At 43.1% G+C, this 13624-nt stretch overlaps 1 protein-coding gene across 6 annotated transcripts in view; it reads left to right on the top strand.

The window, feature by feature from the left end:
• LOC135508382 (estrogen-related receptor gamma-like) overlaps positions 1-13624 on the top strand; it is a 295554-nt gene that overhangs the window by 189659 nt on the left and 92271 nt on the right. For all 6 annotated transcript variants that reach the window (XM_064928525.1, XM_064928522.1, XM_064928524.1 and 3 more), the window contains one exon: positions 10717-11132. In XM_064928525.1, the coding sequence (XP_064784597.1) occupies positions 10730-11132 (403 nt within the window). In that variant the 5' untranslated portion in view covers positions 10717-10729. The remainder of the gene's footprint in view (positions 1-10716; positions 11133-13624) is intronic.

Raw genomic sequence — 13624 nt, 5'->3', positions numbered from 1 at the left:
TGTTTCTTACCCATAATTCTTCAGAAGAGCAAACTTCTCCCTTCGATTGATGTTCAGAGCTAACAACCTGACTGTGGTTCAATGCAGCTACAGAAACAGCAGAATCAGGATGGTAGCGGAAAGAAGGAGAAAAAAGTCATTGAGTATTGTGATGACATCATCCTATTCATGTAACTATAAAAATGTAAATGCATTGCCTGTCTTTATTTCCCAGCGTTGGCCCTATCTAGATAGATACTTTTGCTTATTGGACTTATTGGACTTTCCTTATCTGTGTGGAGAGGAGACACAATGCATGACACTGATGAAATTATTTCTAAGATTAAGACAAAAGGAGAGAGAAAAACGGAAACAGTGGGGGAAATTATAGAGAAAGAAACAAGTAGAGGAGAGACATGTAAACAGAGCGGTAGAGAGTGGTAGGTGTATTGTGGCCCCCCTCGGTGACTCCCTCTTATACGATGATTGCATGTTTGTCCTAGCAGCTGTCAGAACAGTGAATCAGTGGTCCTTTCCTAATGACACCTTGTCATGGCAGAGTGGTCCACCAACATCACCACACACACACACACACACACACCACTACTGGTCTCCTGTTGATTTCACCACGCCTCGCTTCAGCAAGCCCAGAAAAAAGACAGAGATGAAGAGAAAATGACAGAGAGAGCAGAGGAAAAAAGGAGGGTATGAAAGTGGGTAATCTGTTTGTTTTGTGTACCCCTCGGAGGGGTAACCTTTAGTAAAAGGCAGGTAGACGAAGGTGTTGAATATATGGTGTCGAAGTGAGAAACGGCGTCTTTTTGTCTATTGATGGAGATTGTTTGTGCTTTATATCTGACGTGTGTTAAACTGAGACGCGTCAGGCTGAGTATCAGGGGGCTGGTTAGGCCTTTGTTGTTGCACGGAGATCTGAAAGTGTTTTGATCTGCTGATGATTAAATATCTATTTATCGTTGATTTGAACACAGGGGCCTTCTGGCTTTGAACTGAGCTGAACACAGAGGAGGTTTCTCCATGCCAAAGAAAGAGAAAAAAAGAAAACAATACTTCGACCTGTCATTCATATCAAATATATATATTTTTATCAGTATTTATTTGTTGTTTGCTTAGCTTCCTGATAGTTTCTTTATCTTTCTATTTCAATGTCCCTTTTATCTCTCTTGTTCACTCTCCTTTCTTTCGCTCTGTTTCTCTCCTCTCTTTCGTCAAAACATCATTGTCACGGAGAGCAAGTCGTTAATTTGTCTCCAACGCTGTGATTAATGTGTCCATCCAACAGCACCTTGCGCGCACACGCACACACACGTCACGCATGCACACACACACGCACACACACGGCACGCATGCACACACACACGCACACACACACACGGCACGCATGCACACACACGCACACACAATACCTGGCACCCAGATAAAACATACTTGAGCATGTGCTGCTGATACATTTGCCTCAGATCAATTTGTTTAATGATAATGTCTCTAATATGACTGCCAATAATATGACTGTCTCTAATGTGACTGTCTTCTAATATGACTGTCTCTAATATGACTGCCATTTAATATGACTGCCTTCTTATATGACTGTCTCTGATATGACTGCCATTTAATATGACTGCCTTCTAATATGACTGTCTCTAATATGACTGCCATCTAATATGACTGTCTCTAATATGACTGTCTCTAATATGACTGTTGTCTAATATGACTGTCTCTAATATGACTGTCTCTAATATGACTGTCTCTAATATGACTGGTCTCTAATATGACTGCCATCTAATATGACTGCCTTCTAATATGACTGTCTCTAATATGACTGCCATCTAATGTGACTGTCATCTAATATGACTGTCTCTAATATGACAGTCTCTAATATGACTGTGTTCTAATATGACTGTCTCTAATATGACTGGCTTTTTACATGACTGCCATCTAATATGACTGTCTCTAATATGACTGCCATTTAATATGACTGCCTTCTAATATGACTGTCTCTAATATGACTGTCTCTAATATGACTGCCATCTAATATGACTGTCATCTAATATGACTGTCTCTAATATGACTGTTGTCTAATATGACTGTTGTCTAATATGACTGCCATCTAATATGACTGTCTCTAATATCACGGTCTCTAATATGACTGTTGTCTAATATGACAGTCTCTAATATGACTGTCTCTAATATGACTGTCTCTAATATGACTGTCTCTAATATGACTGTCATCTAATATGACTGTCTCTAATATCACAGTCTCTAATATGACTGCCATCTAATATGACTGTCTCTAATATCACGGTCTCTAATATGACTGTTGTCTAATATGACGTCTCTAATATGACTGTCTCTAATATCACGGTCTCTAATATGACTGTTGTCTAATATGGCTGTCTCTAATATGACTGACATCTAATATGACTGTCTCTAATATCACGGTCTCTAATATGACTGTTGTCTAATATGACTGTCTCTAATATGACTGTCTCTAATATCACGGTCTCTAATATGACTGTTGTCTAATATGACTGTCTCTAATATGACTGTCTCTAATATGACTGGCTTCTAATTTGACTGCCTTCTTATATAACTGTCTTCTAATATGACTGCCTTCTTATATAACTGTCTTCTAATATGACTGCCTTCTTATATGACTGCAATCTCTCTGTGCTCATGAAGATGGAATATTAAGAATTACACAGATGTCTGCCCCTTCACTCTTGGCAACATAAAGAGACAGGCACGTTTAGTGTTCTTTCATTTACTGCAGTGGGCTAAATCAGGGTCACACAGCGTTTCTTGGTCGACTTAAACAAGTGTACTTTGAAACATGTTAGATATGGAGTTGAAATGTATTCCATTTTGAGTTTGCATCCCAAAATTACAATTTACAAACATCACAGAAGACTGAAATATAACAAAACCATTTTTTTTCTTAATAATGTATTTTATTTTTGAAATTATGAAAAATATGAATAACATTCCACTCACTATGTCATTTGACTGCAGGAACGGACGACGTACTATACTATAGAGCAGGGTCTACCTTAATCTCTCTCTCTGTCTCTCTCTTTCTCTCTCTCCCTCTCTCTCTCTCTCTCTCTCTCTCTCTCTCTCTCTCTCTCTCTCTCTCTCTCTCTCTCTCTCTCTCTCTCTCTCTCTCTCTCTATCTCTCTCTCTCTCTCTCTCTCTGTCTCTCTGTCTCTCTCCCTCTCTATCTCTCTCTCTCTCCCTCTCTCTCTCTGTCTCTCTGTCTCTCTCTCTCCCTCTCTCTTTCTCTCTCTCTCTCTCCCCCTCTCTCTCTCTCTCTCTCTCTCTCTCTCTCTCTCTCTCTCTCTCTCTCTCTGTGTTATTTTTTAATCTTCTCTCTCACTCAGTACTACACATGTCATTTTATTCCCTGACAGTTATTGTTCCCATTAATAAGCAGCAACTAAATCTGAGCTCTTAAACTCTTAAACTCTCCTCTTAATGGCCCTCCCAGGGATTGGGGCTGCCTTGCGTTCCTGAAAACAGATACAATAATTTCCTCTCAAATGGTCTCTTCTCTGTCAAAATGGGTTTCCTTTCTTCTAAAATATAGAGCCTAGAATCCCATCCCTCTCGCAGCAAATGGGAATTTTATTGCGTCTAATTTTAGATTAAAGTGGGGCTTGGAATAAAAGCCACCATCTGACAATTGAGTTTATACATAGTTGTGAATATTACAGCCTGTTGTAGACCTGAGGAGAGAGAGAGTGAAGAGAGAGGTTAAACATACTTATGGATAATAACGTCTTGTTTCAGAGTTATGAAGGGGAGTTGTTTTTGCCTCTGGGAAAACCTAAGGGTTGTGTTGTAAAGGGACACCAAGAAGTCTAAATGTTTCTAAACACTTCCTAAAGTGTTTTCCAAAACGTTGCTGTATTTATCAGTTCTCTTCTTGCTGTCTCTTACGGTTGAGCAGCTGTATGTACGTGAGTAATAATCATTTGCTGGGTGCTGTCACGATCATCATAATAACTGGACCAAAGCGCAGCGTGATCTGGGTTCCACATCTTTATTGCTATGTGAACCTCAAAGCAAAGCAAAGCAAAACAAAACAAAAAACGAACAAAACGAACAGTGAAGCTACAATAGTGCTCACAGGCAACTATACATAGTCAAGATCCCACAAAGCACAATGGGAAAAATGGCTGCCTAAACATGATCCCCAATCAGAGACAGCGATAAACAGCTGCCTCTGATTGGGAACCATACCAGGCCAACAAAATCATTAATCACCTAGATAACCCACCCTAGTCACTGTCACGGCCCAACCAACATAGAGAATTAACAGCTCTCTATGGTCAGGATTTGACAGGTGCTTACATTTTTTCTATAGGTACAGTACCAGTTAATAGTGAAGAAATGAAAACTATGAAATAACACGTAAGGAATCATGTAAAAGTGTTTAAAAAAATCCAAATGTATTTTATATTTGAGATTCTTCAAATAGCCACCCTTTGCCTTGATTACAGCTTTGATCACTCTTGGCATTCTCTCAACCAGCTTCCCCTGGAATGCTTTTCCAAGTATTGAAGGAGTTCCCACATATGTTGAGCATTTGTTGGCTGATTTTCCTTCACTCTGTGGTCCAACTAATCCCAAACCATATTAATTGGGTTGAGGTCGGGTGACTGTGGAGGCCAGGTCATCTGATGCAGCACTCCATCACTCTCCTTCTTGGTCAAATAGCCCATACACAGCCTGGAGGTATGTTGGGTCATTGTCCTGTTGAAAAATAAATTATAGTACCGCTAAGCGCAAGCCAGATGGGATGGCGTATCACTGCAGAATGCTGTGGTAGCCATGCTGGTTAAATGTGCCTTGAATTCTAAATAAATCACAGACAGTGTTACCAGCAAAGCATCCCCACACCAACACACCTCCTCCTCCGTGCTTCACGGTGGAAACCACACATGCAGAGATAATCCGTTCACCTACTGTGCATCTCACAAAGACACGGCGGTTGGAACCAAAAATCTCAAATTTGGACTCCAGACCAAAGGACAGATTTCCACCGGTCTAATGTCCATTGCTCTTGTTTCTTGGCCCAAGCAAGTCTCTCCTTCTTATTGGTGTCCTTTAGTAGTGATTTCTTTGCAGCAATTTGACCACGAAGGCCTGATTCACACAGTCCCCTCTGAACAGTTGATGTTGAGATGTGTCTGTTACTTGAACTCTGTGAAGCATTTATTTGGGCTTCAATTTCTGAGGCTGGTGACTCTAATGAACTAATCCTCTGCAGCAGAGGTGACTCCGGGTCTTCCTTTCCTGTGGTGGTCCTCATGAGAGCCAGTTTCATCAGGGCGTTTGGTGGTTTTTGCGACTGCACTTGAAGAAACTTTCATATCAGATGGAAGTCATATTAGATGGCAGTCATATCAGATGGCAGTCATATCAGATGGCAGTCTACCCTGATGAAGACAGCTTGGCTGTCAAAACGTTGGTATTACATTTTTGCATCTGAGCTCCAAGAATGTGCGGCTCTCTTTTATTTTCAAGTCACACAGACTCAACCATGGACACTCGTAATGACAGTTGTAGCTGTTTTGCGTAATGTTTTGCTTTTTCTACCTTCTTGCCCTTTGTTCTGTTGTCTGTAGCCAATATTGTTTCGGATTGACTGACCTTCATGTCTTCATATCACAACTGGCCGTGATTGAGTGTCCCATAAGGTGGCACACAATTGGCCCAGCGTCGTCCGGGTTTGGCCGATGTAGGCCGTCCTTGTAAATAAGAATTTGTTCTTAACTGACTTGCCTAGTTAAATAAAAGTTCAATTAAAAATAATAATAATATTAATATAGACTTGGTCTTTTACCAAATAGGGATATCTTCTGTATACCCCCTACCTTGTTACAACACAACTGAATGGCTCAAATGCATTAAGAAGAAATTAACTTTTAACAAGTCACACCTGTTAATTGAAATTCATTCCAGGTCACTACCTCATTAAGCTAGTTGAGAGAATGCCAAGAGGCAAAGGGTGGCTACTTTGAAGAATTTGATGTCTTCACTATTATTCTTCAATGTATAAATTTCCCTTGAATGAATAGGTGTGTCCAAACATTTGGCTGATACCGTAAAAATGTGTTTTACAGTTTTACAGTCACTTTTACCCTAATTTCAGAACCTTGCAGTCATTTTTTCAAAAGTCCAGACACAAAACTCATTACGGTCATCACTTGTAACACAGGCTGTACAATGTTCAAAACATTGCATTGCGCATTCAGATCTTAAAACCTTGCACCCGCAGAATCATTGGTTCAAATAACTTGTTTATCATGAAATACCATAGGAACATCCATTTACTTCACCCACACCCAAGATACCGATAGTTTCACTGTGTAGTTGTTCGTACAATCATGAAATATTGTAGTACAAAATATGTGATACATGTTTCATTATGGCACTTCACGTAAATACATCACTGTAAAAGTACTAGTAGTGAGAATACTACAGACACAGTGGAATCATTGAACAAAATCTGAAATGTATTGATACAATAAAATCACAACACAGGCTTCATTGAATCAAAGCAAAAATTATTATCTACAAAAATGAAACAAACTACAGTAAAACATCAACTGCAGTGTTCCTCACCTGGCTTACTGTAAAAAGCAAAACAATGTTTGATTACTGTACTTCTATATTTCCATCAACCCTGTCTTTTGGATTCACAATGGATGTCTTCATTAGCCAAACATCTTGGGAAGAATCTTCGGGCATGGTGAATCCAGGCCTGACACTGGTCTGCCGTGATGTCATTGCATGCCTCATCCATGGCCTGGAGAAGGGTGGCTTGTTCGTGAGGGCACCTATCATATACCTTCCACCTCCATTGGAGAAAAATTCCTCAATCGGATTAAGAAAAGGAGAGTATGGGGGTAAGTACAGGGTGGTAAATTGTGGTTGGGCCTGAAACCAGGCTTGCACCATTTGAGCATGGTGGAACCTGACATTATCCCACACAATGACATAGGTTACGCCATCAGCTCTACAGACCTGATTTAGCTCATCAAGGAAGGTTACAAGGAGAGCTGCATTATATGATCCGATACGAGGTCTGCACCCCACCACACCATCCTCTGATATAGTCGCACACATGGTGATGTTGGCCCCACGTTGTCCAGGTATTTGGATTGTTGCCCGCTGGCCAATGAAATTCTGACCTCTCCTCCTTGTCTTGGCCAGGTAGAAGCCTGCCTCATCCAAAAAGAGGAATTTGTGATGGTTTTTGTCAGTATCCAGCTCCATCACCCTCTAAAAATACATTTTGGAAAGAGAATTGATGTAGAATTTTTGGGGAATTTTTCATAACAGGCATTTTGAAACTGAACATACCTGAACATACTCATTCCTCAGTTGCTTCACTCTGCATTTCTTTCAAAAGGCACACGGTATAGCTGTTTTGGAGACCCCTGGTGCCTTTTCAGCATGCGTGCAATAGTCGGCAAACGTATGGCTTCCAGGTTGTTGAACATGTCGTTATCGTCCAAGATGTACTGACGAATTTCTGTAAGGTGAATATCATTTTTGGCCCGACCCAAATTGATCACAGCCCGCTCTTGTTGGTCAGTCAGAACTTTGCTTCTGCCTCCCCTATTTGGCAGAGTCTCAATTCTGTAGGGACAATTACAGTAAGAACACATTTAGTCACATCACCTACTCTGTGGTACACATTGGCATGCAGTATACAGTCATTTGACAATTGAGAGTAGCCTAATGTTTAGTGCACGCTGAGGACTTAACGCTTCTCATTGCGTAAAGTTCTTATGATTGAGGCCACCGTTGATCTTCTGAGGTGTGGTTGAATCATTGTAGCTGCCTCAGTCATTGGCATGCCATGATTTATGACATGGTCTACAACTATTGCTTGGATTTCATTGGAGACTATTTGCTGTTGCTGCCGCTGTCTTGGTCCGTGTCCTCTACTACATTCCCACACACCTTTCTAACGAGGTCTACGACCACCTCTCAGAAGAGGTGCTTGGTCCGTGGCCTTGTCCTCTACTACGTTCCCACACACCTTTCTAACGAGGTCTACGGCCACCTCTCAGAAGAGGTGCTTGGTCCGTGGCCTTGTCCTCTACTACGTTCCCACACACCTTTCTAACGAGGTCTACGACCACCTCTCAGAAGAGGTGCTTGGTCCGTGGCCTTGTCCTCTACTACGTTCCCACACACCTTTCTAACGAGGTCTACGACCACCTCTCAGAAGAGGTGCTTGGTCCGTGGCCTTGTCCTCTACTACGTTCCCACACACCTTTCTAACGAGGTCTACGACCACCTCTCAGAAGAGGTGCTTGGTCCGTGGCCTTGTCCTCTACTACGTTCCCACACACCTCTCAAAAAGAAGAGGTGCTTGTTCCCTGCCATTCCTTTGACCACCACGTATTCCTCCTCCCACTGCTTGACCTCTATTGTGACCTGGATCACCTGCCAGCTCCATGTTATCACTATGTTGTTGTAGGTGGTTACCACTCATTTCACTATATACTCGTACCACAATGTGAAATCAATCATCAGTAACAAGATGGCAGTATTGGAAAAAAATTACAAGGGCCTGAATACATACACTCACCGGCCACTTTATTAGGTACAACTGCGTGTTAACGCAAATAGCCTACTCCTTCGAACAGCGAATCGTGTGGCTGTCTGCAACTCAATATATAGAGTATATAGAGTAGAGAACTTTAGTTGTTGTTTGACAAAGATGTGTAATCTAAACAACGTTGACCATGGTGCCGCACATGGTGATTCCAGCATCTCAGTAACAGCTGGCCTCGTGGGATTTTTACGCACTACAGTCTCTAGAGTTTACAGAGAATGGTGCAATAAACAAAACATAAAACTATGAATTAAGAGTAATGCAACATTTATCATTTTGCGCAGTTGTATCACTTGATACTTCAATCATTGTAATGACATGAATAGACAGTCATCTCAGATGTAATGTGTGAATTGCATTTTGAAATGTAATACTTTGATGTTTGAAGTTGTGTCATTTTGAACAGGTGATTTTAGTTCAGTGAGCAAATGATCTTAGCTTTATGTGTAATGTATCCAAGCAATTGGGAAAAGTGTTAGAGTTGAAAAATGTGCATTTTGTTCATAGGTTTTGAGTTTTGTGTCGAGAGTGTTGACAAATGACATCGGGGTTCTGATATTAGTGCCAGAGTGATTGTAAAAAACTGTAATTCACATGTGAAATGGAAATCTGTTTTTTTGAGACACCCTCATAGAGTGGGGACACAGGGTCTGGCATGCCCCTGGCGCAATGAGGGATAAGTGCCTTGATCAAGGGCACATGGGCAGATTTTTTTACCTCATCGGCTCAGGATTCAAACTAGCGACCTTCCACTGGGGATTCAAACTAGCGACCTTCCACCGGGGATTCAAACTAGCGACCTTCCACTGGGGATTCAAACTAGCGACCTTCCACTGGGGATTCAAACTAGCGACCTTCCACTTACTAGCCCAATTTCCTAACCGCTAGGCTACCTGCCACCCGTGTGTGTGTGTGTGTGTGTGTGTGTGTGTGTGTGTGTGTGTGTGTGTGTGTGTGTGTGTGTGTGTGTGTGTGTGTGTGTGTGTGTGTGTGTGTGTGTGTGTGTGTGTGAGAGAGAGAGAGAGAGAGAGAGAGAGAGAGAGAGAGAGAGAGAGAGAGAGAGAGAGAGAGAGAGAGAGAGAGAGAGAGAGAGAGAGAGAGAGGGGAAGGTTTTTCAGGATTAATCAGCTTGAGGAAGACAGCTGATTTAAGTCAACGTTGTGGGAAATATTTTTCCCTACCCTTCTCTCCTCCTCACCTCTCTCTCTCTCTCTCCCTCTCCCTCTCTCCCTCTCTCTCTCTCTCCTTCCTTCCCTCCATCCCTCCCCTGTTTCTCCTACTCTCCCTCCTCTCATGTCTGGTTTCTAGGTCTCAGTACAGTTAGGTGTTTTACAAGATGACTGGATTTTAGAGCACTCGTTGAGGTAGCATCACTCTTTAATTAAGAGAGAGAGAGAGAGAGAGATCAATTAATTACAGCTGCCATTAACAGTACACTCCTAGGAACTGAAGGGGTGGGGTGAAGGAGATGAGGGGGTGTTGCCGCTAAATAGGTTGATGCTATTGAACAGGGGACTTTCCTTCAGATTCCTCATCTCTTAGTGTGTGTGTTGTCTCTGATATGTGTTTTATGTGTGTTTAGTATATATGTGCGTGTGCGCGTGTGTGTGTGTTTTTTGCTGTCTGCTGTGAGTGGTTGTCTCAGGCATGATTGAGCAGCACTGTGCCTCCTTCGTGATTACTCTCATGTAGAACAAGTTGCTATTGACTAGAGAGTGACTGATGGCTGTAGAGTAGAGACGCTTCTACAGGCCTCCCTCAACACACACACACATTCACATACTCTCTGTCTCTCTCATACACATTTAGATTATAGGTGTTTTATTTTGACATTTTTCTGAGAATAATCCAATAGTTAGATTTAGTATGATGTCACTATAAAAAGACAACTATTTTGCAAAGTATTTGGTAAGACGTTAACATGTTTTTATTTTTTATTACGATTAACTCACCTATGACAACATGTTCTCCACTCTCTCCTCCCTCCCTCCTTTCTCACCTACCTCCCACCCTCCACTCTCTCTCTCTCTCTCTTTTCTTCTACCTCCCTCCATCTCCCTCCCCCTCTACCTCCCTCCATCCAGGCACCTGTGCAGAATGTCCAGCAAAGAGCGCCACCTAGAGTCCAGCTGCCCGTCCTACATTAAGACAGAGCCCTCCAGCCCCGCCTCCCTGGCAGACAGCATCAACCACCACAGCCCTGGGGGCTCCAGTGACGCCAGCGGCTCCTACAGCTCTACCATGAACGGCCACCAGAACGGCCTGGACTCCCCCACCCTGTACGGGCCTGGGGCCGGCCCCCTGGGCCCTGCTGGGGCCTCCAAGCGCTACGAAGACTGCTCCAGCACCATTGGGGAGGACTCGCAGATCAAGTGCGAGTACATGTTGAATTCCATGCCCAAGCGGCTGTGCCTGGTGTGTGGCGACATCGCCTCGGGCTACCACTACGGCGTGGCCTCCTGCGAGGCCTGCAAGGCCTTCTTCAAGAGGACCATCCAAGGTTGGCTTTCACGTTCCCTCTGCTTAGGGTTACTGGTCAGAGGTTAGGGGTTAGCGATCAGACCTGTTTTTTGTTATTTTAGGCGCCCCATACTGCAAAACACACATTCCCTGCTTATTGTTTATTTAGCTAGGCAAATTCTTATTTAGAATGACAAGTTACCAAGGAACAGTTGGTTAATTGTCTTGTTTGGGGGCAGAATGGAAGTTTTTGAACTTTTCAGCTCGAGGATTCGATCCAGCATCCTTTTGTTACCTGCCCAACGCTCTAACCACTAGGCTACCTGCCACTTATAGCTAATAAACCAGTTTCAATAGGATATTTCCCGTGTTCACAACATGTACTGAGCGATAAAACAATGTGCTATAAGTTTTTCTGAACTGATTGTTTGGGTTCCAAGAGGAATCAATGGTCAGACACAGGCCAGAGATTATGATTAGAGGTTAGAGGTTAGGGGTCAGGGTTCAGGCTTTATGTCGTTAAACAGCTTTCAGTGGCTTTAATAAAGATAGGAGATGAATGGATGGATGTATACCTACACTCACCCTTACTGAATCACTTCTGATGAGATGCTTAGATTATGGTATTTACTAAAATAAGGTTATAGATCAATGGGACTGATGGTATCAGTAAACATGATTTCTGAATGAAGTGTGTGAATCTGAGTGACAGTGACACTGCATCGGTATTTATGAGTATACCTAGTATTCGACTCGTTTTATTTATTTTATATAGCATCATTTTTTTATTTGATAAATATCTTAGAGGATGAAGCAGTATAGATATGTGTGTTTATATTGAAACAGGCTGACAGACATGGAAGTGGATCATCAAAGAGCATTTCACTGAATTTAATATTGTGCTTGGCCCTAACACAAGCCAATCCTCCAATGGACAGATGTGTGTGCGTGTGTGTGCATGCATGTGCGTGCGTGTGTGTGTGTGTTGGCCCTAGCATGGGTCCGGCCTCCTCTGGGCAGTGGTAGACATATTGGTATGTTTCAAGCCATTAGCCAATAAAACTGCAGGTAATCACCACAGCCTCTCCAGCTGGACACCACTATAGCAACCTGGCTGGAAGGAGGGAGGGAGAGAGAGAGAGAGACGAAATGGGGAGGGAGAGAGATGGAGGCAGGCATAGAGAGGGGGGAGGACAGGAGGAGGGACCTGTCTGTTCTGTCACAGGAGACAGGAGAAACGGGGCATGGGAGGGACGTGTCTGGTCTGTCTGAGGGGGCAGGCATAGAGAGGGCAGGGTAGCTAAGGATGGAACTGTACTCCCCCAACCTGCTGTATTGGGAAGGTGGGAATTTTAGCGTGTGTGTGTGTGTGTTTGTGTTGTAGTTGGAAGAAGCGACACTCGGAGGCTCTGGCAGCTGGTGTTGTCGTGCCACCTGTCATCATGCATCTATCACTACCTTATTGGAGAGAGAGAGAGAGAGAGAGAGAGAGAGAGAGAGAGAGAGAGAGAGAGAGAGAGAGAGAATTATGAAATGGAGGAGCAATATACAATCACCGGACAGTTTATTAGGTACATCATCCCATTCACGAAAATGGATCGCTCCTACAGACAGTGAGTCACGTAGCCGTGGCTTGTTTTATAAAGCAGACAGACATCGATGCATTCAGTTACTGTTTGATTCCTGTATCTCAGAAACGCCCCCCGGGGCTTTTCATACACAACAGTGTCTAGGGTTTACAGAGAATGACGCGACAAACAAAAAACATCCAGTCAGCGGCTGTCCTGTGGGAGAAAACAGCTCGTTGATGAGAGAGGTCGAATGTGAACGACATCTCAGAGTGCACAACTGTCCTTGTAACAGAGGGGCTATTGCATCAGACGTACACACCAGGTTCCACTCCTATCAGCTAAAAACAACAAGAAGTGGCTCCAGTGGACCGTGATCACCAACACTGGACAATTGAGGAGTGGAAAAACATTTCCTGGTCAAATGAACCCCGGTCCCTGTTGAGTCATGCTGATGCCAGAGTCAGGATTTGGCGTAAGCAGCATGAGTCCATGTACCCATCCTGCCTGATGTCAACAGTACAGGCTGGTGGCAGTGGTGTACCACTGTCCAATCTGCAGCAACTGCGCATTGGCGTTGCAATGGGGGGGGGGTCCAATAAACTGGACACTGAAGGGTGGAGAAGAGAAAGACAAGGTGTTTCTAATAAAATGGACACTGAGTGTAGAAGGGTGGAGAGGAGAAAGACAAAGTGTTCCTAATAAACTGGACACTGAGTGTAGAAGGGTGGAGAAGAGAAAGACAAGGGAGGGCTAGTAAAGGGGATGAGAAAGAAAGGAAAGGAAAGGTTGAAGGAAGGTGGGTAACAAATGAAAGGTGCAATTGTAGGATACTGTGCTCCTGAGTAGTGCAGCGGTCTAATGTGGTCCTTTGTGACCTTCATCAGGGGCAGCCAGGCTTCACTACTCATATATTAGTGACTTGTGACTGATAGAGGATATGTAGAAAATTGGATGGCACAGA

The sequence above is a fragment of the Oncorhynchus masou genome, chromosome 21 (assembly GCF_036934945.1).
Source record: "Oncorhynchus masou masou isolate Uvic2021 chromosome 21, UVic_Omas_1.1, whole genome shotgun sequence".
NCBI classification, from domain to species: domain Eukaryota; kingdom Metazoa; phylum Chordata; class Actinopteri; order Salmoniformes; family Salmonidae; genus Oncorhynchus; species Oncorhynchus masou.
This window is presented reverse-complemented; position numbering and strand designations above follow the sequence as displayed.